At 44.6% G+C, this 26,300-nt stretch overlaps 2 protein-coding genes and 1 long non-coding RNA gene across 6 annotated transcripts; 1 reads left to right on the top strand and 2 right to left on the bottom strand.

Moving 5' to 3' along the window:
• Positions 1–85: 85 nt before the first annotated feature.
• Positions 86–14,753, bottom strand: SEC23B (SEC23 homolog B, COPII coat complex component). Of its 2 annotated transcripts, none has more exons than XM_015623049.2 (20): positions 14,657–14,753; positions 12,564–12,799; positions 11,515–11,572; positions 10,859–10,945; positions 10,442–10,678; positions 9,969–10,054; positions 9,376–9,520; positions 8,690–8,848; positions 7,889–8,004; positions 6,828–6,951; positions 6,245–6,325; positions 5,837–5,926; positions 5,459–5,565; positions 5,170–5,323; positions 3,752–3,829; positions 3,302–3,463; positions 2,978–3,064; positions 1,774–1,929; positions 893–958; positions 86–340 (listed from the first exon to the last, which is right to left on the bottom strand). In XM_015623049.2, the coding sequence occupies exons 2-20, from the start codon at positions 12,782–12,784 to the stop codon at positions 251–253; spliced, it is 2,304 nt and encodes a 767-aa protein (XP_015478535.1). In that variant the 5' UTR covers positions 12,785–12,799; positions 14,657–14,753; the 3' UTR covers positions 86–250. The 2 variants fall into 2 exon arrangements, with proteins under 2 accessions (XP_015478535.1, XP_015478534.1); XM_015623048.3 differs by lacking the exon at positions 14,657–14,753 and adding an exon at positions 13,610–14,221.
• LOC117244152 lies at positions 338–4,102 on the top strand. Its single transcript, XR_004496685.1, has 2 exons — positions 338–592; positions 3,289–4,102. It is a non-coding gene; the product is annotated as an uncharacterized LOC117244152 (long non-coding RNA).
• A 5,066-nt stretch (positions 14,754–19,819) lies between the features above and the next one.
• POLR3F (RNA polymerase III subunit F) lies at positions 19,820–26,272 on the bottom strand. Of its 3 annotated transcripts, none has more exons than XM_015623532.2 (9): positions 26,191–26,272; positions 25,628–25,745; positions 24,701–24,768; positions 24,511–24,578; positions 24,121–24,233; positions 23,445–23,588; positions 21,990–22,097; positions 21,091–21,282; positions 19,820–20,528 (listed from the first exon to the last, which is right to left on the bottom strand). In XM_015623532.2, the coding sequence occupies exons 1-9, from the start codon at positions 26,244–26,246 to the stop codon at positions 20,451–20,453; spliced, it is 945 nt and encodes a 314-aa protein (XP_015479018.1). In that variant the 5' UTR covers positions 26,247–26,272; the 3' UTR covers positions 19,820–20,450. The 3 variants fall into 3 exon arrangements, with proteins under 3 accessions (XP_015479018.1, XP_033369138.1, XP_033369139.1); XM_033513247.1 differs by lacking the exon at positions 26,191–26,272 and adding an exon at positions 26,145–26,167; XM_033513248.1 differs by lacking the exon at positions 23,445–23,588.
• Positions 26,273–26,300: the final 28 nt, after the last annotated feature.

Below are 26,300 nucleotides of genomic sequence, written 5' to 3'. Positions count from 1 at the left end.
CCTGTTGCCTGAAACACCTTTCAACTCTAATTATGATGTGTGGAAAATGCCGAGTAAGCAGAATATTGACAAACAGGAATACAAATAAATTAGAAGGGAGAAGTAAAAAACTCTCCCTGAATGTTTATTTCGTGTAACAGTTAAAATTCCTAGTTTAAAAGAGAGAAAAGGAAATGTAAGTAAATTGCTCCACTCCTGTCATCAACACAATCCATGTAAATTGTCTGCTCCTGCTGCTCAGTTCGAAAAGTCATGATGCACTTGAAACTGCCAGCTTTTTGAGGTGGTCCATGAATACCTGGAGACTCACATCATCTGTCAGGATTGGAGCTCCTGATTCCTGCAGAAAAGATAAAGAGATAATGAGCCTATACTGTTGCTAACACAGGGGACAAAGTGAAAGCAAATCAACTGTCAGCACTCTGAACCAATTGCCTGCTATAACAACCACCTTTTTCTCCTGCAAAAGACAGATGCTACTCTTTGGCAACAGCGCTGACATTATCCTCTTGTACAAGCTGAATTGCTGCAGGGGAATCTCTTCTTCCTAAAGCACTAGGAATTTTGCTGTCCAAAGCTCTAAACAAACGAGGTAAGCAAAGAGGACATAAAAGTCTAGTATTCTCAGCTAAATTAGATCTATATGTATCCATATGCTAGTTGCTTTTTCCAGAATACTGGAAATGTATGACATCCAAGCTTGAAAACCCCATTCTGATCATCCAATGCTGCCCACCAGTGCTGTTTATCTTAACAACCATGACAAGGAACCAAAGACAAATGTAACACTGTTTGTGGCCACTCGGTGAGACAGGATAGCTACTGCACACACAAACATGTCCATGTCTATTTAACTGCATTCCCAAACATGAACAGCTCTTCCATTGCTTACCTGGCCCCAGGCATAGAGGTTATTGTGGGTTTGAGAAGGATTCACTTTAGACAAGAGGAACCGGGCCTATAAAGACAAAAGAGGAGGAGTTTGGTACAACAAGACCTGTCAGGCTTCATCTCACCTTAGATGCATGACCAGCTATGTTTCTCTACTTTTGCAAGGTACTAATTTAACTTAAGCAGGTTTCAAGTCCAGAAATCCCTGTTCCACAGACAATTTGTCTCCCAGGGGCAATGAGTGCCATGCTTTAGCAGGCTGTGCTTGCCTGGCATGGCAGTTCTGATTCCATGGGACAGGAATCTATGGCACAGGAAACACCAGCACTATTCTTCTCCCCATACCACATTGGCTCTTCTGAAAAGGGCTTAGTGCAAGACAAGTGTAACAGGGTCACATCAAAAATCAACACCATATCTTTGGTTTGGTCCATCAGTTCCTGCCTCTTCACTGCTACAAACAAGCACAGCACACTGCAACTCCAGGAAGAGCGAAAATAAGAACTATTTTATATCCTCATTCAGTGTTTAAGAATGAAGAAAACAGATGGTCAATCATTCAGCGTTACTGACCTACCAAGCTAACTATAGGCACATACCTGAATCATTTATTTCCCACCTTTTTACTGGGGAATAAAATCTTTTTTTTTATTCCCAGTTGGCTTTTCCATTTTTTTTCCACCCTCAGATTTCATAAGCATATCCAGCAAGTGATCAACTTATTAAAAGACAGAGCTGTCGTAAAAGCTGGTAAGAAAATATGCAAGTTCTATTTTGAAGAGCTAAACTGTGTTTGACTACTAGAACCATCCTTTCAGAAAAGCAGAATGAGCCATTTGCTCTAGGCAACAACAGAAAGAGTTCCTCCAAAAACTTCCTTACCTGACTGCCCCCATGCTCAGTGTGGATGTAACGTGGCATTGGGAATCTGGTCTGCAAGATTTCCTGGGCATCATCCAGTGGGGCTTGCAGGAGGTGCTTAAAGTTTTCATATTCAGGCATGTCTTGGTATCCAGCTTTCTGCCACTGTGCAATAGTCTATTGATGGGACAGGGAGGAAGTTAAAAAGGAGCAGAGCTGCCTAGGAGCCTCCCTGTTCTACCCTGCATGTCTCAAGGCAGCAGAATGCTACATGTGTTTCTGCGTAGGGGGCAAACAAATACCTTCCCTGCTCTGGTTACAACAATGCTACATGTGTAGGGGGCTAACACCTTCACTACTGTGGTTACAACATTACTTTCTGTCCCCAAACTGAAGCACAGGCAGCCAACAAAAAAGCTGGCAGCAATTCATGCCAGAGCAATTTGTTGAAAATCTTCAATATGCTTCAGCCTGTGCCAACACAGAAATTAAGCATTTATAAATCACTGACATTTGGAATCTGACTTGACCTTACAGTATTTTCAAGGTATCCATTGCATGTACCACTTGTATGAACAACTCCTCTATACAGACATAGGTCAGTCACTCAGCTACTTCCCTTGTCTGAATTTCACTCAGTTGCCAATTATTTTGCTCTGCAGCAAAAGAGAGAAACTCTTTAAGGTAACTCCAGAAGATTTTTAGAAAAGGCCAGTATCTTAGCACTTCCCTCAGTCATGAGGGAAGGAATATAGCAGCAGCTTCCAAAAACATCCAGTATTTAAAAGCAAAAACTGGAAAACAGCCTATCTGATTTCTTCAAGAGCCACATACTTAAGTATGAAAACCCTCCAAGCAAAGTCTGTCACTTATCTGAAAATACCTGCAACTCTGTTAAAAAATGTATCATCTTGTAACTCTGCCATGCTTCATTTCAGTTTCTCTGGCCTTTTCCTGACATGAAGGGACCGCCTTCATGGCCAAGTTCACACAAGAGCTGCGACTGGGTGCAGAACATATCCTTCGTGATTCTAGTATTATTTTGACTCTGACAGTGGGCTGGAATTGTATTCCAACAGGCAGCATGTATATAACATGGTGATTATGCTGTGTGGGCTTTGCAGGAAATTAGTTTGTTAATATTTTATATCACTAGCATAGCTGTCTGCATGCGTGGCAGGAGAAAAGGAGCACAAACAGAGAAAGAGAACATGTTTCACCATACCTCACCAAGGTAGATAACTATCTGGAAGAAAGTATCCATCAGCAGGATTCTGTCAGGAAGAATGCTGCTGCTGTCCAAAAGCACTGGCTGGGGAAAATAAAAAACAAAGTCAGGCACCCCTAAGCCCTCAGATCTCAGGATGTCAGAGAGCAATTTCTATGCCCAGCCAAGTGTAATTTGATACAATCTTGAACAAAAGTATCTTGTCATTTCATAATTTTTTTTTAAATAAAAAAATAGGGGTCTTTTGGCTGAAATAGTGTTACTCCTACTGAATACTCATTATTTTGGGTTGATTCACCTCTTCCTAGAAAACAGACTCACCTCAGGAGGCCCATGGAAAGAATAAGCATAAAGGATGGGCTGGATCATAATGAGGGACTGGGTCAGATCCTGCCTGGCAAAGTGGTGCCGGTAATAGGAAGATTCATCTGGACTGTTATTGAAGACCTGCAGGAATGGGGAGCGTCGCAGGTGGAAGATGAACTGCACCAGAAGGAGGAGTGAGACAAGAAATGTCAGCCAAAATTGCCAAAACTTCTGGATTCAAGTTTAGTATTTTTGAACAGCAAATAAGTCTATCCCCCTTAATAACTCCTCAGACTTCTTCACCTATCAGTCTCTTGCAGCACTGAGCTACACGACCAGTCCATTAAATTAAAAAAGCACCTGTTCCTCCCCTCCTGAATCTGATCAATAGTACAAGATGTTTCATCATCATTCCCACTCACCCCTGCACACTGTTCCCATGGCTGTGGGAAGTAACATTCTTACCTGAGGATACAAAGAAAATGATTCTGACAGTCGAAAGGAGTTGGGATCATCTTTGTTGTATTGTCCAAATTTCTGACACTGTTGGAAGCAAAATGGATACTTTGGTTATCTCTCTGTTTTCTATTTTTTTTCTTCTTTTTTAACAGAATTTACATCTCTTTTTCTACAGGTGTTCTTCTGTTAATTTTTAAACAATCAAGGCATAAACCTGACAAGAACAAGTACTACAGCATTTACAGGCTATTTTTCTTTAAGTCAGTGATTTCTCTGCCTTACTGGAATGAGAATGAGGATTCAATCTATTTTGATATATATATATATATATATAAATAAAGTCTAGATTTGAAATTATCCAAGAATGAAAGAAATGGTGCCTGTACAGCACTACCCTTTTTTCCATTAAGTCAGGGCTATTACACCTAAACTGTTCTGTACACTATGTAACACTTCTTGCAGAACAGCATCAGACCAGTATTGCACCATTTCACTGAAAATAAGTATCAGTGGTTTTAGAAATTAAACGCCAAATGATCCCACAGTCCTTTCAGCACACAGCTTGCCCATGTCTGTGCTTGTGCTCCAATCTCTATTTGACTGGCCCTGGTTTTTTAGGGTCTGATGTGCCATGCTGTGTTAGTACCAACCCCACATGGGTGCTTGGACAAGACCAACACTGATTTAGACAATTTGGGCTTGTGGAATTCAAAGCAAGAGACAGTAGGAGGTTGCAGAATTAATTCAGACTACTATCCTGCACTTGGCCCACATCTGAATGCTGTGTCCAGCTTCAGGCTCTCCAGTGCAAGATAGACATGGATATACTGAATTTGGTATGGCAGAGGCCACCAAGTTAGTCAGGGTTTGGAGCATCTTATGAAGAAAATGAAGCTGAAGAAGCTGGGTTTTTTCAGCCTGGTGAAGCGTGGGATCAGGGAGTCAATCTGCTGTCTGGTAACTGGGGAAATGGAAATTCTGATTGAGAGATAGAGGCAGGGAGAGAAAAATAAACCAAAACAAAACAGTGACTGTGATCAGTCTTGGAACAGGCTGTGAAGCATAAGAAATTCCATCTTTGGAGATGTTCAAAACACAGCTGAACGAGACTTGGAGCAAGCTGCTCTAACTTCAAAGTTGGTCCTACTTTAAGCAGGAGGGTTGAACCAGTGACCATCCCACCTGCATTATTCTGTGTTTCACTATCCCTTCTTCAATTTCAGGTTTAACCCTTTCAGCATGACTGGATGTTCACCTATCCTATCCTAAATTTGCCAGTCACACTGGGTTCTGAGTTATTCCATGCTACAGCCATGTAACCACGATCAAAGCACAAACAAAGTCAATCTGGAAAAAGATTGCTGTTGTCTCTTCCATTTTTACTGAAATGAAGAATGCCCCCAAGCTCAGTGTGTTGGGCTTACCAGCCTGATGAGCTGCCTGTCCAGCCAACGCAGAACGTCAGGTCCCTCCTCAGACTCAGCCCTGTACACTCCCAGCCGGGCCATGAGCACGGCAGCTGCCTCCTGGTCAAACGCAGCCTCAATGTGCTGGAGCTGAGTCTGTGCATCTGCCCAGCTGCAGGGTTAGCAAAGGGTTAGTGCCACGTGCATCCATGTGTGCCAATGCATGCAACAAAAAGCCAGGAATCCCAGCACAGACTGGAGCTGAAGTTGCTGCCACTCTGCCAGAGCACTGGCACAGGGTACTCACTTTCTGGCTATGGTGGTGACACGAATGCGTCTCTGGGTGCTGGAGTGTTGATACTGAGTGACAAACTGTACTGCCCCTCTGCCTCCCTGAGGGATGGGTGCATTGTGCTGCAAATGAAACAAGATCAGCCTTCAAAACATGATGGCTTTTCCATAACTCTTCCCAGCTGTAACAAGCCCCCACAGCACATAAAAGAAAATGACACATGCAAAACATTTCTGAAATTATTTCCTCATCACAAAACACTTGGCTGCTTTGAACCATCCACCTGCAACACAGGGGGTGCCATTGCATTTTCTGGACCTGTATCAAAGTAGTTTGATGAGTTAAAAAAGATGATTTAAAAAAAAGAAAAAAAAAGGAGAAGCCAGGACTGACCTGATTTACCACTTCAAAGTAAATGGCCAGAGTTGTACTGGGATCCAGACTACAGATTTTCCATTGAGATGTCCCTCCAATTCCAAGTTCCTGCACAGAATCAAAAAGAAAGCAGCAATTTTCCTCCAGCAGCAGGCAAGGCAAGCTATTAAATGTTAAATTCTGATCAGAGGTACAAATAATAGCAGGCCTTCTAGATTCCTTATCTTGTGGGTGTGAATTGTTACTGAAGGCCATACAGTAAAAAGAAAGCCTTAGGAAGTGAGAATTTAGTCCAGGAAAGGCTGTAATTTCCTAGGAATGTTTCCTGGAAAACTCTGACATTCTAGTTCAACTGTAGGTCTGGACAGAAACTTCACATTTTATATTTATTTTTTTATTAAAGACTTTTCCATGTCATGAACTTACATTTTCAGAGACACATGGTCCTTTAGCATTCAGGGATATACATGGTCCAATGGCTCCTGCAATTTTCAGCTCCCTGGAGGTCTTGAACAAGGTAAAAAAAAATTATTTTTTTTTTTTCATGATGCCAGTCAAACAGAATACACAGAGTCTAAATGAGTTGCTCGTAGTATTTTCCCAGACCATCCACTGCTACAATTAGTGAAGGTAAGAGAATCTACAGAGCCACATTTTAATAATAAAGACATATTTATATATTTATATTCATACTGTTCCATATTTGATGGAACAGTATGAAATGTTCCTTGTTGAGTGAGGAGAGGCTGCTTTAAAATAAAACAAAAACAAACCAACCAACCAAAACAAAAACCCAAACAACAACAAAAAAAAAAAAACAAACAGAAAATTACTAAGCTTCCAAATAAAAATCCCTCCAGTACAGTGCTTCTCACAAAGAAGCACTACATCTGACCTCAAACATGCAGAGATTCCTACACCTCAAACATCCTAGAGACTTAAACTGACTTTTTAATCACCAGCACTTGTGTTTCCTCATTAGTGTGATCCAATCAAACTCATCTCTCACCTTCACATCCAGATTTGCACCAAAAGCCATCCGAAATTCCCCATTGTAGCCTTTGCTAAATACCCGCTGGAAGGTCTGCTTGAAGAGAGAAGTGTTGAAGGAGTCTCCCATCACCATGTGTCCTCTGGGAAAGAAAAAAACAAGGGAACTGAAGCAATTGGGAACTAGAAGTACAAAGGATACATCCCTGAACCTCTGACACATGCAAACACATGCAGTTACTGCTTTAGAGCATGCCTTTGCATAGGCAGGATTCACACCAGGGAGTGCAGATTCATGGGTGCCTCCTACGAAGCCACACAGGTTAGTGCACCACCTTTGTCAGTTTGCTCTCTCAACTCTACTTCTTCCCATTGCTTCAGCCTTCAAAAAATTTGTGTTTCAACCCTGGAAAGCTCTTTGCTCGGCCTGCTTTCCCTGAGCAGGGCTGGAACCACCCACACCACACCAGGGGTGGCTGCAGCACAAGGAAGGTGCTGGGCTTCCCCTAAGTGCCCTGGCAAACCCAGGCCTGACCAGATTCAGCTCAGTAACACATCCACAGGGTCACACAGTGTCTCTTCTCCTGCTGAGCACTGAGGGGTTATTTATAAACACCTTGCACTTGCAGTAACACATGCCAAGTCTCCAAAAGGCCTGGGCTAACACACAGCCTTCCTCACAGAGACAATTTCCAGCAGTATGGAACACAGACATCTACCCCTTAAGACATGCCACTTAAAACTGGGCCCAGGGAAGTCAAGAATCCCTAGAGAAAGCATAAGCGAGCTGTTAAGCAGAGAAAATCTGTCCCACACAAGGAAAGCTTCTACCCACCATTGAGTTTTCTAACAGCAGTGCTAATTCACATGCTGCTTTGAGACTCCAGAAATGTGGACTGAGATCAGGTGAGGCTTGCCATATAATTCCTGGCAAATTCAAACCACAGTTTAGAACAGAACAATAAAAACCCTTCTGCCCTGACAGCACACTTAACTGTTTTCAGAACCATTCTCCCCCCTCCAAAAAAAAAAAAACCAAAAAGCAGATGCCAGCTGTTTGCTGGCCTGCTGTGAACATACCCAGTGAGGTTTGCACAGCATTTCATCTCCAGCAGCCCCGTCTGGTCCAGGGCACAGGCGTAGATGTCGATGCAGTGCCCATTGGCTGCAGAACGGTTGGCCAGAGTCTCATAGTGCTGGGAACACACACACAGGGGTTAGGAGTGCAATGTCTGATTTCTGCTGCTCCGCACCTCAGGCCAGCACACAGTACAGATGGGGCAATCACCAGTGCTGTGGTAACTAAAGAGATGTTGGCTGCAGCACACTGCTCCCTTCTAGGATGAGGGATGCATTTGGATGAGCCTGAGTTTATTGTCTCAAATAAAAAGAGTGCATAAATGACATGGGATCATCTAGTCTGTGATGACATGGTGGGAACTCAAAGATACCCAGATGATAGTTAAGAGAACAGGTGTCATTCTGCTTTCTCTAAGATGACAGGCACATTTCATATCTGACATTTTTACTATTTTAATGGTGGTTTTTTATGTCAAGAACACAAAGGAGGCTTTCTGGAAATAACCAGTTCTTGAGAGATTTTCTTCTTTCCAAAAGGGGATGCAATGATGAGGATGAACAAACTCTCCACCCACCACCAGCTAAGAAACAACACTGAAATACTTTACTCTGAGAAGGCACAAGACCATGATGGAGAACTAGGAGGAAGCTTTTTTTTACCCTTCCCTTAACCGTCCTCATAATTTAGCATACACAAAGACTCAGATTATTTCAAGGACAACCACAAAACCCAGAATGTAGTGTTCCAACACAACATTCAGTTTCAGCTTTTAAACACACCCATCAAGCCCTAGTACCTACTTTGGTGGCCTTCTTCATGAACCTTGCATTATCCTTCTCTATGTCATGCCAGGAACGGATGGGTGTTTTCAGTTCATCTCCTACCACCATGCCTGGCCCTTGTGTTGGTGGCCCTCCTGTGAACAGCATAATCCTGGCCCCTGTGTTTGGAAAAGTGCCCTAAAATAAAAACAAAGACTTAGAGGGCAGGTGGGAAGAAAAAAAAAGGAAACTGATTAAATGACAACGATGCTTTCTTTACAGAAGGGTCTGCACGAGCTTCTACCTGTCCCTGCTAGAGGCAACCTCGATAGTGATACAATTCCTGACAGCCACAGCACTCAGATAAAGTTTAAACTCAAACCATGCCAAGCTTCATGTCTTCAAAACAGGAAGCAGACAGTTTCTGTTCTCTTTACTTATATGTTAGATTATATTCAGATAAATCCAGTGCATAATATCACCTCTTGTGTGGCAACACACACAAGAATCAGAGACCTTTAAACAACTGCAAATTTTACAATTTAAATGGAACCTTCCAGCCCACTCTACATCAGCTGGTATGCACAGCTCAAATGCCAGTAGAGACAAACTGCACCTCTGCACCCCACTGTAACCCAGCTGCACTGACACCTGCACTCATCTCAGCAAGCATGGCCATGTGCTCACTTTGACCTGCTCATCTCAAACAACAGCATTAGAAGTACCTCCAATAAGCCAACTGCAATTGAAAGAGCCACTCCAGTAGAACGTAAGGGTCTCTTTCCCTGAGTCACTGGCCATGGGTCCCTTTGCAGCTCTCCAAGCAGATCTGTTAAATTCATGTCAATTTTATGCACTGGCTGTAGGAACCTGCAAAAATTCAAATACAGTGTTTTACTACTTCTAAGTTCAGAGAAGAAAAAACATGCCTCTTTGTTCCTGGCACACATAAATTGCACTGAAACAGTAATCAAAATAAAGAGACACGCAGCAGGTTGTCTTCTTACATCCAAACTTTCGATGATAACAAGCCTGTGCAAAATAAAAAATTTGATCAAAGCAAGACATCAATAACTGACAAGAAGGCAAAGTCACATAAAGAACAGGAAAGACATTCAAAGGTGAGTTTGCTGAAAGGCATGAGAGCTCCCACTGAAAAAGAGAAACTGAGAAAGAGAAAACTGTGTTCAATGGAGGTAAATTACAACACCATTTAAATCTTCTTTCCCCTCTCAGGAAACCCATGGTTAGAAGCATGACCTACACGCATAAAGGGGAACAAAATGTCTGCCCTGCTGTGTGTTGTGCTGAAGCTTACCTGCTGGAAATAACAGGCTGCTCTGGAGTTTGAAGAGGTCTTCCCTGTTGCATAGGGACAGCTGGTCTTGAAAGCCCAAGCATATCCTAAGAACAGTAAAGAGGAGGCAGAGGAGATATACTATTCAAACACTACACACATAGTTTATATCATTATTTAATGTACCCTAAGGCCTGCAATACTGCAGCATTAAACATACTTAAATCTGTAAAATTATTCATCTTTGCACTGCCATTAGGAATGGATCATGGGTCCATTATGTGAGATACACAAACTCAATCTTGAACAAGCTTCCAAGAAATTTACAAAGGCAAAAAGACAGGACAAATACTGGGAGGGCAACAGGCTCACAGCTGAGAGCACTAAGCCCTCCTTTCTCCCAGAGAGCCCAGTGCTTGAGAGTCCAACAGAGCTGAGAGGTACAAGCCCCTGGTCTGAGGGATGGCAGAACAGCCAGGGATGGCAGAGCACACCTGTATTTGCTTGGCTGCCAGGTCCTTGGTGCCCCGGAACACATAGCTCTTGGAAATCCCTTCACAGCTCAGCTCATGAACCTGGACCATCCTGCCGAAAGTGATGAGCCCCACCAGGGCATCGGGAGGCAGCAGGCTCAGGGACATCTGCAGGGACTCCTTCAGGGCCTGCAAATCCTCCTCTTCCAAACACGTGTCCACAACATACAGGAAGATCAACGGCGTCTGTGGGCCTCGCTGATGTGGGAAGAAACAACATTGTATAAAGATTCCAGCCAGCAAATAAAATGAGCCCCTCCTTAAGCACCTTGCAGACATGGCATTTATTTGCATTATCCTAAGAAAATTTTACACATATATCATTTGTCACAACCAAGACAACTCTGAGAGCTTCAAACTCGCCTGTCGTTTATTTACCTGCACTATATATTCAATTGTTGAAAACTGAGGCATAAGTTCTGCTGGCTGATTGACTTCAGAAATGCCCGCATATGCTGGGGGGAACTGAAAAAGAGAACAAAAAATTAGGACAAGGAAGTTGCAGGACAAAAATGTAGGGCTCTCCTCTGCAGCACACAGCCTGCCCTGCTGATGATGTGGTTATTCAACCTTTTTTTTACTGCCACTGCATCAACCTGATTAATTCAGGACAAGAAACCCAAAGTGATTTTCCTAAGCACAGACAAGTGGCCAGCAGGATGGACAGCTGCTCAATCCAGTGTAAATAAAAGGTAAGGCTACAGCAACAACAATGTATTAGTTGAAATTCTTTCAGCCATAGTTTCTGATGGCAAAAGTCTACTCAAATGAATTCTGCAGGAATAGTAAATATCAAATGCAAAAAACCACACTGGGACACATGGAACAAAAGAGCATTTTTACTGCCTTACTATGCTCTGCATGCCAGTAAAATAACTGACAAGATGTCAGGTGAAGCAGACTGTACTATGGCCTGGGCTCAGCAAGAGAAGAGGGCCAAGGGAAGGGATCTAGAGAAACAAAATTTATGTTTAATGTCCAGGGAAGGCCATTCAGTATTCACTGAAAAGGTGGAAGTACTTTTCCCAACTTACCTGGTTTCTCTGGAAACAGAAGTTACAAGCCCAAAGCTTGGCCCGATAGTCAACTTGGCTGCAATGGAAAAATGAGGTATTAGTGTGACTTCAGGAACAATTTTACAGCACAACTTCACAATAAATTCATTAATCCATGCTGGTTCACAGCACTGAGGAAGAAACAGACACTCCACCTTGAACAGCAAGTGTTTCAGGAACTCAGACTCTTGTTCTATTACCAGGAAGTTCATTAGCTAATCCAGCCCTGCCATTTCCAGGCTTGTCAGCATGAAAGATCACTGACAAATCTCTGAAGCTCAGCCCCTGGCAGAGACAGACTTGGGCCTAATAACTCTTTCAATGCACTTAGGCTCTTGTCATTGTCTTATTGTTTGTGCAGCTGTAGCACACAAGTGCTCCAGTCCCAGAGCAGCAGGAACCATCCACCCAGATCTTGTGCAAACACAGAACAGGTTATTCCCTGTCCCACAGAGTTTACTCTCCTCAGCCCAGTACTACATCCTGCTAGTGCAGGATGCCTCGCCACGTTCTCATTCCATGGCTTTGATCTCATTTCACTTCCTCTTACTGGCATTCCCTGCTTCTTCTCAGCCCAACACCATGCTCTGAGTATGCATGATCATCACATGATTTTGGGACTGAGATATTCCTCTAAAACTATTTCATTATGCTTATACTGGAACTGACCTACAAGCAGCAGGATGTGTAGGAAACAGGAAAACAAGTGACCACAGTCCAGAGCACAATATCATTATAATGGGAATCTTTGTTTATTATGAGTTTCCTCATTCCCACAAAATTCTCTGGGATGGTGAGAGGACTCTCTGCCTTAAGAGCCTCCCCAGAGACCCTCCTGTCCCCTCTGCTCTTGCCAGTTCTAGTAACAGGCATGTTGATGTATGGATTTTAACAAGCCCACCACATCTAAATGAAACAGGCTGCCAGGCATTGGGCAGAGAAAAAGGGGAATAAGGAAGTAGTGAAGTTTAGATGAAAATTAGGCACTATCCAGCCTCTTCCATCATCCCCAGCCGAGCAATTCCTACCAGAGTGGGTTGAGCACAGCTTTGCAGGTGGGCCTGCTGCAAAGCACTGGTTCATACTGCACAGGGGGCAGGTCCAGACGCTCCTTCAGCGGGGTCAGGAGACAGGCCAGGGGCACAACCATCCTTGTGGCCTCCAGCCTGCTGGAGGGCCACACGTTCCAGCTGAAGCGCACTCCGTCACGCTCCTCATTCTGCTGGATGAACTCCAGGTACGTCGCCATGGCCCTGCAAAAGCTCTGGAAGGACAGAAGAAGGCATGTTCAGGCAGCAGCCATTTGGACAACAGACCCACAAAGGAGCTCAGCAGATCAACTACAGGTGGGGGCACAAGAGACTGCAGGACAAAGACAACACAGTACACCGAATTAATCCCATTATCAAATGAATCATGTGGCTCCATTAATCTCTTCTGTCCAGTGCTCTCATCAACATTACAGCCAATTAAAACACCACCAAATCCAACAAATAAACTAGGGAAGCTGACCATCAAAGTCAGAATGCAAGAGGTTTGTTTTTTACTTATGATTCACATTTAACATCTCAAAATCCAATCAGCCTCATGCTGGCCTCAGGCAATCCTGCCTTACTGGGCCAGTAAAGGAAAAGAGGCCAGATTTGCAACACATCCTGGAGCCTCCAGCTGAAACATTGCAGGGAGAAAAGGAGGCCAAGCCTGAGGCCAAAACAATCACAAACGTCACCAAGCTGCCAGTCTGACCTGCTTACAACGGGAAAGGAGTACATGACAAAATGTCAAAAAAGGTCTTTTGGACACCCACTCTGCATAGCATCATTGTTCTACTGCCAGTAAAGAAGGAACTGAGAGTCCAGAAGACATCAGAAAACATCAAGGAGGAATATCACCATCACAACAGAGGAGTCATTCTCTGTGTTTCCTTACTAAACTTTTCAAAATAAGACACAAACAAGAGCTTCCAGGCCATCATTACTTTTGATTTCTCTGAGAAAGGCAAGGACAAGCCTACCAAAAAACTTACATGTCAAATCCAGACTACAAACACCACACAGCACTAGCATTAACTCACAGAGCCAAAAGCAGCAACTCCACAACCTGCTCCAGACAAGGAAACTCAGAGGTTCACCTTCAGCTGCAGATGCTCCAAGATTACCCTGCTCCTGGTCCTCAGTGCAGGTGGGATATTCAGGAGGGCCACACACATGAGAAATCAGAAGCAACACCTCCCTTCAGAGGAGGGGAGGTGTTGGTGTAACTGACATTCTCCTCTTCCTTGCTATTAAGGATGTAAATCAAGCTTAGGGAGAATTGCCCCATGTTTCCACCTCCCCCACTGGATGGACAAACAGAAGGGTTTGCAACACATCCCCACCACAAACTGGTCTCTCAAGGTGAAAGTCAGAGCTGAGTCTGCCTGTAAAAGATCCTGCACATCAGAACAGCAATACAAACATTTGACATCTCAGGTATGCAATAGAGCCACAGGGCAAATTTATTCCATGTTTCTCCAGCTGCAGCCCAGCACCACTTCCCTGCCCCAGGCAGAGGCACGACTGCACGTCTGCCATGCTGGGTTTGCCATGGGCTGTAGCTCTACTTTGGGGTCAGGGCAGCGGGAGGACAGCTGTCATCACCCAGCTGCTGAGCTTGGCATGGCTATAGGGGACACTCCCCATCCCCCGAGCAGCCATAGGCGCCACCTCTGCCCCCCAGACCACCGATCCCCAGCACGGCCATAGGGCACAGCACCGACCCGCTGCACTGCTGCAGGCGGCACTGCTGCAGGCGGCACTGCTGACCCTCCACAAGGGACAGTGACCCCAGCCCTGCCCTGGGCGACACTGCCGATCCCCAGCCGGCCAAAGCGAACGCCGCCGAGCCCGTGCCGCTCTGTGGGGCACTGCTGACCCCCAGGAAAGCACCGCACCAGGGAACACCACTGACCACGCTCAACACCCCTTCAGGGACGCCTCCCACACCCTCCTGTAGGGGACGCCCCCGACCCCTTCCCCCTCACAGGGGCCGTCACTGACCGCCTCACACCACCTCCCCTCCAGCGACACAGACCCGCATTCCCATTCCCACTCCCATCCCCTCGGAGCCCCGCCGCTCCCACCTGCCCGCGCCGCTCGCGCCGCTCCCTCCCGGCACGCCCCGCGCGCCCGGCAAGGCCACCTCAGCGGTCCGCGCTGCCCGCAGCCAAGATGGCGGCGGAGCCTCAGCGGGGGCGGGGCGGGTGTGCCGCCGCCGCCGCCATCTTGGCTAAGGGCACGCCACGCCGCCTTTCAGAAGGAGGGGAGCGGCGTGCCCCTACCAAGCATGGCGGGGCGGTAGCGATCCCTTCTTGGTTGAGGGCAGCAGGTTCCACGTCGGAATGGCGACGGACGGGGCGTCCCTGTTAAATGTGAGGTGCGGTGCCGCGTTCCTACCCTGGCACGGCATGAGGGAAGCAGTTCTGCCCTCAAGGGGCTCGGCTGCTTGGGAGCGCGCTGTCGTGTTCAGCAGGGAACCTAGAACTTCCAGGGTAGAGGTTATGAGTAACACTCCACTAATAACACAGAAACTCTTTTTAACGAAACAAACTGCGAGCCTCACACAGTTTCAGCTTTGTTTCAGTTCCCGGCTCCCCTCTCGGGCCAAGGGTTCTGTCCCTGGGCACGCTGGCTCAGCGACACACGCTGGGCAAAGTCATGAGGCCATCCAGCCCCGAGCAAGGCAGGGACAATCCATCGGATTTCCCTCCTACTCTGTTCCCTGACCGAGCTTTATCCCCACATCTGCTTGAGGCCACAGTGGTTCATCATTCTGCCAGGAAATCTGTACCCCAGCCCATTAGGGACACCCCTGCAGTGCCCAGACCCTCTGGAGAGGTCCAGGGATGGACACAATTTTCAGGGAGCCTGTGGATACAGGTTTGGCACACCTGACTTGCCCCAGGAATTTGCCTTGAAATTAGGCAAAAATTCCCTCTTTCATTGCTTCCATCTTGTGTTGCTTCCCAGACTCTCCTCCAAGGCCTTTTCCTAGTGAGCCCAAGACAGATATCTTCCCCTGCAGCTTTGTGTGATGCTGTGCAAGTGATATTTGTCCTATCTGAATGCATGGATGCAAATCCATTCCCAAATCCTGCAGACTTTCACACATATTCAAGGTGCAAAGGCATTACAGTGAAATAAATCCATCTGCTTCTAATAGTTTGGGTGTTTGCCCTACTTTCATGTAGTGATCAGTTTACAAATATCCTCTAGGCTTCCCTGTGGGCACCACTCCACTGCTGCTTAAAGGAAATTATTGCCCTGTGATCAAGCCTACTCATCCATGCACTGTCCAGCTCTGGGGTTTTTTTTCCCCTGTATTGTTTCTTTTAAATGCAACAGAAATTGGTGTTTGGAATGTGCAGAGTACAGTTCCAGGTCCAAGACAAAACAAAATGAAATGCTGTCTGAGGTGACCATTAGTTTTGCCTTCCCAGCTTCCTGATATCCCTAATACAGTGGAAATAAAAAAGTAGAAGCATAGTATTGATGTGTGTATGGTAAATTGTGTAAAATTCAAATTACTACTATTATTAACATTCTCAGACCCTGGACTGGCTCTCCAAGAAGGAGGCAAAGCAAATCTGCTTTTCTGAAGTTGCTTGTTTGTTTACATCTTCCTCCTGTTGCCACATCTCAACAGCAAAGAGCCTTACCAGGACCCAGGGCTTCAAGGCCATAGTGCACCCCCCTGCAAACATTAGATTAACTAAAATATTGTGCAACTATTGCGAGTTTGTGTCCTGCTTTCAAATTTCAGAGTTAATTTTCCTCCCTTGGAGCTGGTTTAGTGCTGTATTTTTGATTTAGAATTAGGAAGATGTTGTTAACACCCTGATAATTTAGTTCTTACTGAGCAGTTATTATGCTAAGTCAAGGACTTTTCAGATTCTCATGCTGCCCTGCCAGCCAGGAAGATGGGGGTGCACAAGTATTTGGAAGGAGACAAAGGCAGGACAACTGATCCCAAGTGGCTCAAGGGATATTCCTTATTCCTTATTATATGGTGTCATGCTAAACATTTAATAAAACTGGGGAGATCTGGCTGCTGGTTTCCAGCTCACTGCTCTGGCACTCATGGGCAACAGTCAGCAGAGGAGGAGCAACTGTATTGTTCATCACTTGATTTATATAATCTCTTACCATTATTTTCCCTTTTCTGCCCTGTTAAACTGCCTTTATCCAAATCTACAAGCTTTCCTTTTTTTTACAATTATCTCCCCCATCCCACTGGGGAGGAAGGAAGGGAACACCTGTGTGGTGTTTACCTGTCTGCTGGGTTAAACCAAAGCAGTTTGGAAGAGAAGCACAATCTTAAAGCTCTGTACCTGTGAGCCAAATAACCCAAGTAAAAGCTTTCCCAAAAGCATTTCCTGAAAGAATCACAAGCTTGCTCAAAAAGTGGGAGAAAGGAAATCACCACAGGCTGCCTACACAAGCCCAAACTTGGTTTTGTGTTTAACAGCTGAAAGAGAAGAGAGCTTTGAGCTCTGGTTCCTGTCCTCCCCATTCCCCAGATGATTTTCCACAGAGTGAGTAAAGTGCAATGACAAACTTTCTCATGTTGGAAGTGAACATTTTCAACAGGAACTTGGGCACCATCCATGGAGCTTGTCATGATACCTTTTAGTCTCCTCCAGGCTGCAAACTAAGCTGGGCTCAGCATGGCTGAGGAGGGCCTAGCTATGTATTTCTCACAGCTGAAATGACAGAAAGTCCCAGCCCTACAGTTTCTTCTTAAAATCTGCTCTGCATGTGGAGGCAAAAAAGAAATCAGTGTGGCTTAAGACCGAGCATTTTCCCTATTGGAGCCCTAGGGAAGCCATCCCAGAAAGAGACAGGAGATGGTGCTCTAACATCGGAATAACAGAGGAATAACAATTGCCCACCATACTTCCAAAGGACCATTTACCATCAAAATAAAAATAAATAAAGTAAAAAAAACGACCGACCAACCAACCAAACCCAGGAAAAAAATAAACAGCCACTCAGCCACGGGGTAAATGTTTTCATCAAAGCTTGCCATTCATACTAATGTTTTAAACTTTGGAGTGTAAAGGCTACACACATGCCAGGCAATACTAGCCAGCTGTACACTGTCAGTTCACAATGCAGCCAGCTACCATAGCCAATGTTTCTCTGGGAATCAAAAAACAATTTTGCACTCAATTCTGTGGGAAAATGGCATCTGGGTGTGCCCACCCTCCAACTCACTGTGGACAGTTAGCTACTACTAGTGAGGCAAGCACTCAAAAGAGGCTCATGGGTTGACAGCAGGATCAGGGCTCATGAAAACAAGGATGAATTCTGCAGCTCAGAAGGGATCTCATGGTCCTGCAGCAGCTGAACTCTGACCTCTTATATGAGGCCTGCAAAAATATAAATGAGCAGATCATGCTTAGAATTTGTCATACATGGTTTAAGGGATAATTCAGCTTTCTACACAGAAGTATTTTCACATTGAGTACTGGAGCAAGTATAGTAGCTTCCTCAGAACATTACATTTCATATCAGTTTGGAATAAGGACAGCTTCACCAGGGAGAATATTAACAAAACTCAGGACACTATTAATGCTACCTTTTAGAATTTACTCCCTTTTCAGATAAGAATGTCAGGCTGATAAATCAGCCAGGTTCAAGAAGAACCAGAGTGATAGAAAGATAATTTCTCAGATTCATATAGAAATAGATCAGACAGATTCCTATATGTAAGAAACAAAATTTAAATTACTTTTCCCTTATATGCACTTTTTCCCAAACCTGAGAAGTCTTGTTACAGCTTCAACATTAAACAAATTCAGATACCACAAAGGTCATCTAAGCCAGATAAACCCAATGCTAAAATTGAAAGAGCTTAATAAACTATCTATCTACTTCCCAAAGCTCTTCAATGAGGAGAAGCTTTCTCCTTTTTTTCTTGCCAGTGAATGTGATGATGGAGCATAAAGTGACATACCTGCATGATAAAGTCCTGTTGTTTCCCAGGAAGTTATCTTCTAGCTGCAGTGGAGCACAAACATCGTGTTATCTCTGCAGCAGCAGGACTCAGGACCCCATTGTGTCAGGTCCCCTTTGAAGAAAGGAAGAAAAAAGCAACCCCAGCCCCACCTATCAATGAAATTACCTTGGGTGGAATAAAGGATGTCTGATCCAAGGCTCCCTCCAGGGAAGAGAACAGCATTTTCCCCTTGTCTTCTCTGTGCTGAGTGGTTAAAGGGGGCAGAGGAAGAACAAAGCCCAAATCATTTCACCCCTACATCTCTTATGTAAGTTCTTCTGCCTGTCTGTAGAGATATGCATCCCTCTCACCTGGGGACAACACTGCAGCAAAAGGAGAGCTGCTGGGGGTGCTCACCTCGATGGGACAATCAAAGTCCTTCCATGGATTTGCCAACTTATCAGTGCTCACAGTTTGTTCCAGTACACACCTAACTGCTCTCACACAAGGAACCTTTGCCTCTGCACCCATACCCTTCCCCTGCATGGGACAGGAACCATGGGGGTTTCTTTTTATTCTTTATACAGCACTTACCCCCCACTAGCCTCTGTCCTCCATCCACACTATTAGAAGGGAAATGGAAACCAAGCAAGATTTGAACATTTTCATATGTGATCCAGACTGCTTTTAGAAAGTGCAAACTCCTGGACATTACTGGAAATGCTGATGTAAAGTCTCTTACCCTTATGAGGTAAACTGTTCCAAAATCTATGTTAACCCAGTCAGTTTACCCAGGATGCTGCTAACTCATCCACAGAGGTGCTTTCCCACCACTCTCCCAACACAGTGCCCAGAGGGCCTATTTTCAGCCAGGCACAATTGAAAATAGAGCAGATGCAACAAGCCTTGTATTGTACTTGATGCCCTAATTGTTCCCCAGTGCTGGCAGACCATTGTGAAGATACTGAGTAATTGTGGAGAGATCCAGCTTGGCCAGAGCCAGCTGAAGCCACAAGCAGCACAGTGGTACAGGGGCCAGACTGTCTGTGCACCCCACCCTGCCTCTAGTGTGTCATTCCAGCCTTCTGCTACTCTGGATGCTGGAATCCATAAAAATTTTCTCTGTAGCATCAGGCCAGAGGAACCCTTTCTCTTGTGGAAAAGACATCTTTCCCAGAACACCTCTACTCAAAATTTCAGTGGAGATATCTATTTATGTGATGCAGCTGTAGAACACACCACCACAAATTTGATGATGAAGGAATAAATGCATCACCAGGCAGCAATACAGGAAATGAAGCACTGATGTACATAAGAAAAATCAGAGGTTTAATGATAAATTAGCAGGTAAGAAAGATAATAAAGAACCAGTAAGTGTTTAAATATTCAGTGTCTGTTTGACAAAATCAGAATCTTTCCCACATCAGATTCATAGTCTTCAATTAGAATGAAGCTATCATGGGAGAAAAGTGTCTTTTAGACACTCTTGTGTCTAAAAAGTGTCTTTTTTAGAACTTAGGCATCCATCAGTAGCATTAAATCTGAAAGCAAAATTTGGATCTTATTCTTGACACTTGTTAGCAAGTTTTTCTGATCAGCTGTGAGGGACTGATAAATGTTAAGACTAAAATGTCTCAACCTTGTTTGAACTTTATTTTGAACTGTTGCTTAGAAATCTGTTTTAATGTTAACCACCTTAGTTGCCACCTCCAATTTTGGTTCAAGAATGGATTTACATTTCCACTTCAGCCTTCATCTTCAGCACTGACTCCACTTCCAGTCCACTCCCAGAATAGTTCACACAGCTGGATCACGGCTAGTTTGTCACTCCATGTCCTGAAGTTGCTTACAGATTTAGAACTCCGCTTTTAAAAAAAGCAAGCTGCTTTGTCACTTTGGCTGTGAAGGATGAATCCAGTTTACAGTTTTCTTTCACTTTAGAACTCCAACCACTCTGTCATATAAATACAGTTTGATGGAGAAATCTCACCACCTTCGTGACAATCATCAAAAACCTGCAAAAGAAAGCTCTGTGTCAGCAGAGTAATTACTTCCAGCTGTAACATGTGTGTAACATGCTCCCATGTTTTCTGCTTCTTTCTGAGTAGATCAGCATTAGTCTAACAGAGGCCAAAACCTAGAAAGTCTTGTGGCAGCTCTGAGGGAGAACAGAAAACAGATCCCACCACAAAGGGACATGCTGGCAACTTTTACCTACAAACCAGTTCATAGTCCAGGGAGGAGACCAAAAGCCAGACAGAAATAATTTAGCTTGGTAAAAACACAGGCAAACCTGGGACCAGAATATAATTTAGAACAGACTGCACTTGACAGCATCCTTTCACATACAGTCCAGTAAAGAGACAGGCTGGAAGTGGGGAACACCTGGCAGAGCAGGTATTTAGACCAACTACAGAACCTCTTACACCACAGCTAGGGCATCACAGGCAGCTTTTAAGCACAGTTGGCTTAGCCCCGAGGCTGACTCGTGGGCAGAACTTGCCATGAGCCATGTGGCCATTGCAAACCTGTGCTCAAGAGCTGCACCACTAATGATCCACAGACTTAGTTACTCACAGGGCACAGTCCACAGGGTGTCCTGACCAATCCAGTGGGCTGGATGAGAGGACTAACAGCTCTGTACAGCCTCATCTGCCCATCCACACTGCCCACTGTCCCCTCCTTGGCAGCAATAATGGTCATCTCCACTTTGCCATCGTAGATCAGAGTATTCAAAATGGTCTCAATGTCTTCCATTGACAACTCTACCTAAGAAAGAGTTTGTGAAATGGATGTTAGGAAAGATGTGTGCCAGTGAGTCCTGCAAGGAAGAAATGAGCAAACACCATGAGTAACAAATCCACAGAGTTCTAACCTAGACTTCTACCAGTCTCACTGGCAATTTTATGGAGTTGTGCAGATGCAAAAAGAAAGCAAACAAATACTAATGCCTCCTACTTCCTGAGCACTTTTGATTTGCACTAGGCTTGGTCTTACCAAAAAGAACTTCCCTATGCACCTGAGATGTCTCCATCATCCCAGCACAATACAGTTCCAGTTTTGCAGGAAAACAATTGTGAAAGAAGAAAAAGCTGCTAAAGATATACCTGTTGATGGTGACCAGTAATGGTGGGGTATTTTTCCCCTTCTTTTTTTCCCTCCCCTAAAATTCCTTGAAGTGCATATGTAAATTTAAGAGAAATTATGGAATCTAAACCAGCTGAGACAGTTAACAAGGATGTGAATACTAATTCTTTTACACACTTTTGAAAACCCACATCCACAAGCTATCCTGGAATGCCAGGCACTATCAATGACCCTCCCCAAAAGCAAAGAAGCCACAAAGCTCACTTCCACTACACAAGCTGTAGGGTACTAAGACACTTACGAGACCTTCAGCAAGTTTGCAGTACTCAGCTCCTACAGCTAATCATGCACTGACAATTTGAACAGTAGTGAGATGAATCTGTTCTGACCTTACTGATGCCCAGTTCACAGATGTATTTCCACACCTCGTGGGATGAGGCAAACGAGCTGTTCCTCTGTATCATGGGGTTCTGTTTGCTGTCTCGAGCTGCCTCTGCCTGAGAAAAAGCAAAGGTTAGTTACAGTCAGCACTGACTGCCAAGAGCCTCCTTCGTGGCTCAGTTTCAGGCAGGCTCAGAAACAAAACCTGTTTTCCATTTCTGGGACATATTTAGCATTTAAAACCATATTCTTAAAACTGGTGTATGTGAGACAATCCAATGCACAATCAAATATAATTTTATAATAAATGATATTAAATTTACACTATAATTCAGATTAATATGAAGGAATGCAAACATTTGACATTTTGTTGACAAAAAGAAAGTTTCTGTTGTACCTAGAGCCAGTTAAAAATATATTGTAATGGAATAGACAAATGCTACAACCTGCAGACATATTTAATGAGCCAGGGATAATTCAGACTAGGGGAAATTGTTTTCTAGTCAGAGCTACCTGACTGACTGCTGCCTTCCAACCTCTCAGAAATGAGGTGCTCTGCAGAATCCACAGTGACTTTTCCTAGATTTTTTTGTCCTGTGCTCTTTGCTGCCTGGTTTGTGTCTCAGTTTCTAAGACAATTATACAGGTGGAGACTCCAAAATTATTTACCTCTGCTTGAATTTAAACCAATCTCCTTTCACCAATAGACACAAAATGGGAGAAGATAGAAGGGAGAAAATATCAAATAAAAGGTAACAGCCTCTGCAGTTCCAGAACTTCCACAAACAACAATCAGAGGGGTACAGGGTCAAAACAAAACCTGGACAAACAATTTTTGGCCAAAAGGCTCCAATGCTGCCAAACAAGCTGGAAAAAACTTCCTGGCAAGTTGCAGGTCCACCCCCTCCTCAACAAGTGGAGAGACGTCTGTCTCCTCCTGGGCTGTCCCGAGCAGCAGCAGGAAATGGTATTGCAAAATTCCCTCTGGAGCAGGTCTGGATTGCAAAATGCAGCTTCTCCACTGGAGACCTGCCCCAGGCAACCTCCTCAGGTGCCCAGGGAGAACAAAAACACTCCCCTCATGTCTGTTTCCCGTTTTTAAAGATATCCTACACTGCCCCTGCTTCCAGGATAGAACACACAAGTTCCTCTTTCCCAGGTTGCTGGGTCCTAGGGACAGTAATACTCTGGGGCAGGTTGGCATACAATAGATAAGGAATAGACAATTTTGTGTCATCTAGGACAGTTTGTCATTGGACCTCAGAGGTAAAAGGCTCCCCTCCTTGTCCAGGGTGTAAAAACATCCATCATTTCAATACAACACCATCCCACTTACTGTGACAAAAGTAATAGTCCAGGACAGATTTGCCAATCTAGCTGCAATAAGGGCCAACACCTATGGAAACCTAAGCCTTGTCTGGCATCTGTTTACAAAATAAACAGCAGGTGATTTTGGCACTCACCTTACTCTGAAGAAACTTAAAACACTGTTGATTTAACACCTCCACAAACTCAGACTCGAAGTCCTGGTCACTGTACCAGGCCCCTCCAGTGACGGAGCGGTCGGGCTGCAGGTTGTACAGCATATAGACCTTCTTCTTGGATGCCTGTTGGAGGGAAATGTTCAGCTCTCAACACCTGAGAGCCTTCCTGATGAAGGATCATTTAAGCAAATAATCTGCAGAAGAGGTTTTATTACTCCAACACCTAAGGACTTGAGCTATCCTCAACCTGTTTGACCCTCAGGTACCACAGAGATAAAGAGAACATCAACCCATTTTGATTCCTAATCATTTTATAACAATAGCGTTGTAAGACTTGATGAAGCCAGCATCTTTCATATGAACATGAAAAAAGCTACTGCTTTTCTATGTCCAACTTCTCTAGCTCCACCTGCTTTACCAGACCCAGTGTGAACCAGATAACTGAAGACAGACAGCAGAGAAGCTGACCTGTGGACCCAATATCTGCTGCACCTCAAACCTGCACACTAAAGGCAGAGAGTCAAACACTGGTGCACAGTCAAAGAGAAAGCTTGAGGCAAAATGAGATTTCTCTGCCCCCAGGCCCCTGCTAAAAGCATACAAAGCATGCAGCAGATGTTTGAAATTGCTTAAAAAAAAGTCACAAAATACTCACTGCCACAGATTTAACTGCTTTAATTAGTTTCTTGCTTTCCAAGTTTTTCAGTATCTTGTTGATCTCTGTTAAAGGCAGATTACTTTTGTACCTAATGTCCCTGCTCCAAATACCTGTTAAAAAAAAGAGAAGTGAACAGAAATAAATAGAAGAAAACATTTGTTTCTGTACATACCAACCAAAAGTCACATCAGAACACTGCTTGGGTTGCTTGCCTGCCACTCCCAGCAAAAGGGAAGGAATGGACAGAAGGGATTGGAGAAAAACAAGAAGATATGGGGGTATTAGATTTTATGTTTGTGTTGTCTGGGCAAGCATTTATGATGTTGGACAGGAATGGTCCCATGAGTTAACACAGTTAGTACCATTCACAATTATAATTTAAAGTACCTTTGTTGCCTGCATCCTCTATGATCTGGTAAACCAGCTTCTCTTGATTGTCAGAGCCTTTCATTTTACTGTAAAACAAGACAGACATCAGGATTTTTTGAAAGGTCCAAAATTTGAAAGAAGTTTGATTTGTTTTAAGCCAAACAAGAATTGTGTTCCAAATATATTTGCCCAGCAAACACAGGCTTACCTCGCATTTTGGGAATCTTTGATTCTGTACAGGAGACCTGCACTGCTCCTCAGAAGGTCCAGTTGCCCCTAGGAGAGATGGGCACAATGCATTTACTTTCCTTCAAACAGCTTGTTCCAGAAGGTGTTTTAGAAGACTATTCTGAAATTCTAAAATAAAAACCTTATTTAATGTCAACTAAATAAAGAAAAATGAAAACTAACATTTCTAACCACTGGAAATAGTAACAGCCTTTTCCCCTGACAAGTTTCCACTTATCATAAGCTATCAGAAACAACAAACAGTTCCTGACCCTTCCCACAACATCTACACAATTCCTGTTGTTTCTCCTGACTTTCACATGGCACAAGGGATATCAAGTTCTTGTATACTTTGCTCTGTTTCCATCAAAGCACTCATTTGCACACCAACCCAGAAACCACAGTGGAGCTCTGGAACAATTCCAAGTTCCAGTAGCAAAGTTCTACATTTTTACTAAGTGACCATCACTGGAAAGCTGCCAACTTGGATGGGCAGTGACTCTTAGATGTGAATTACTGACATCTCTCACACACACAAAGAGATTGTTCTGCTCTGCATGCACGTGGCCAGGAAAAGTCCTTACTTCTCATTTTAAAGAGGAAAGAAATTAGACAAGCCTAAGAGTATGTGTATGCCAGCATTAATTAATGTTCACTCTTTCACTGCCAGCTGACCCTTTCCTACAGTTACAGCCTTGGTTCTTATCAAGAACTAACAGGTTTGACCTGTGTGCCATCAGAGCAATCCACAAGCTTGGGATTTTGTGAGGGGTTCAGAGAACACCTTCACATATGACAGCATAGCCTAAAGTCATTCTTTTCTCTACAGCTAATTAATTCCCCATCACTGATGGGCCTTGTGGTTATGTATGTGCTGAGGAAGATGAGGAAGGTGGGCTGTCCCTACCATGGAGAGCAGCCTGTTGATGGCCACAGCTCTCTGCTGGGCTTCCATGTGAGGCATGTCATTCTGGATCACCTGGTCTGTGATGCCATGGGGGAACTGGTGGCACAGCTCGATGATCCTGCAGGAGGAGAGAAGCAACTTTAAAAGTCATGTTCTGCTGCATCCAAAATCAAGTCCAAACAGCACTGAAGTCAGGATGGAAGAGAGTGACAAGAGCAACGCAGGGGAAAAGCATCCATCAATTGCTTCTTAAGGGAGCCCGGCACCAAATCCCTGTGCATCATTTCTCTTTCCAAGACCAGAAACACTCCGGAACAGCCGAAAGTGACCTGATTCAACCCCCACTGCCCCCTAAACACCTCCCAGCACGAAACTCTCGGTGCCCCCCCCCAACAACCCTCTCCTTCAGCACTTATTTCCTGATTAACACCGTCCCTCAGGCCTTGAACGACAAGGCCCCGCCACGCCTGCCACCCCGCCCCGCAAAACACGTCCTTCGTGGCCTCCACACACGCACCCCCCGCCCGGCAGCCTCCATGCCTGCCTGCAGGCACCCCCAGCACCTGCTCTCGATGTCCATGGGATCGGGCACCTCCGGCTTCACCTTCACCTCCGCCATAGCACGGCGGGCTCCGGCGCGGCGAGATGACGTCAGAGACGCGCGACGGAGGGG

This window comes from Parus major, chromosome 3, assembly GCF_001522545.3.
Source record: "Parus major isolate Abel chromosome 3, Parus_major1.1, whole genome shotgun sequence".
Classification (NCBI taxonomy): Eukaryota; Metazoa; Chordata; class Aves; order Passeriformes; family Paridae; genus Parus; species Parus major.
This window is presented reverse-complemented; position numbering and strand designations above follow the sequence as displayed.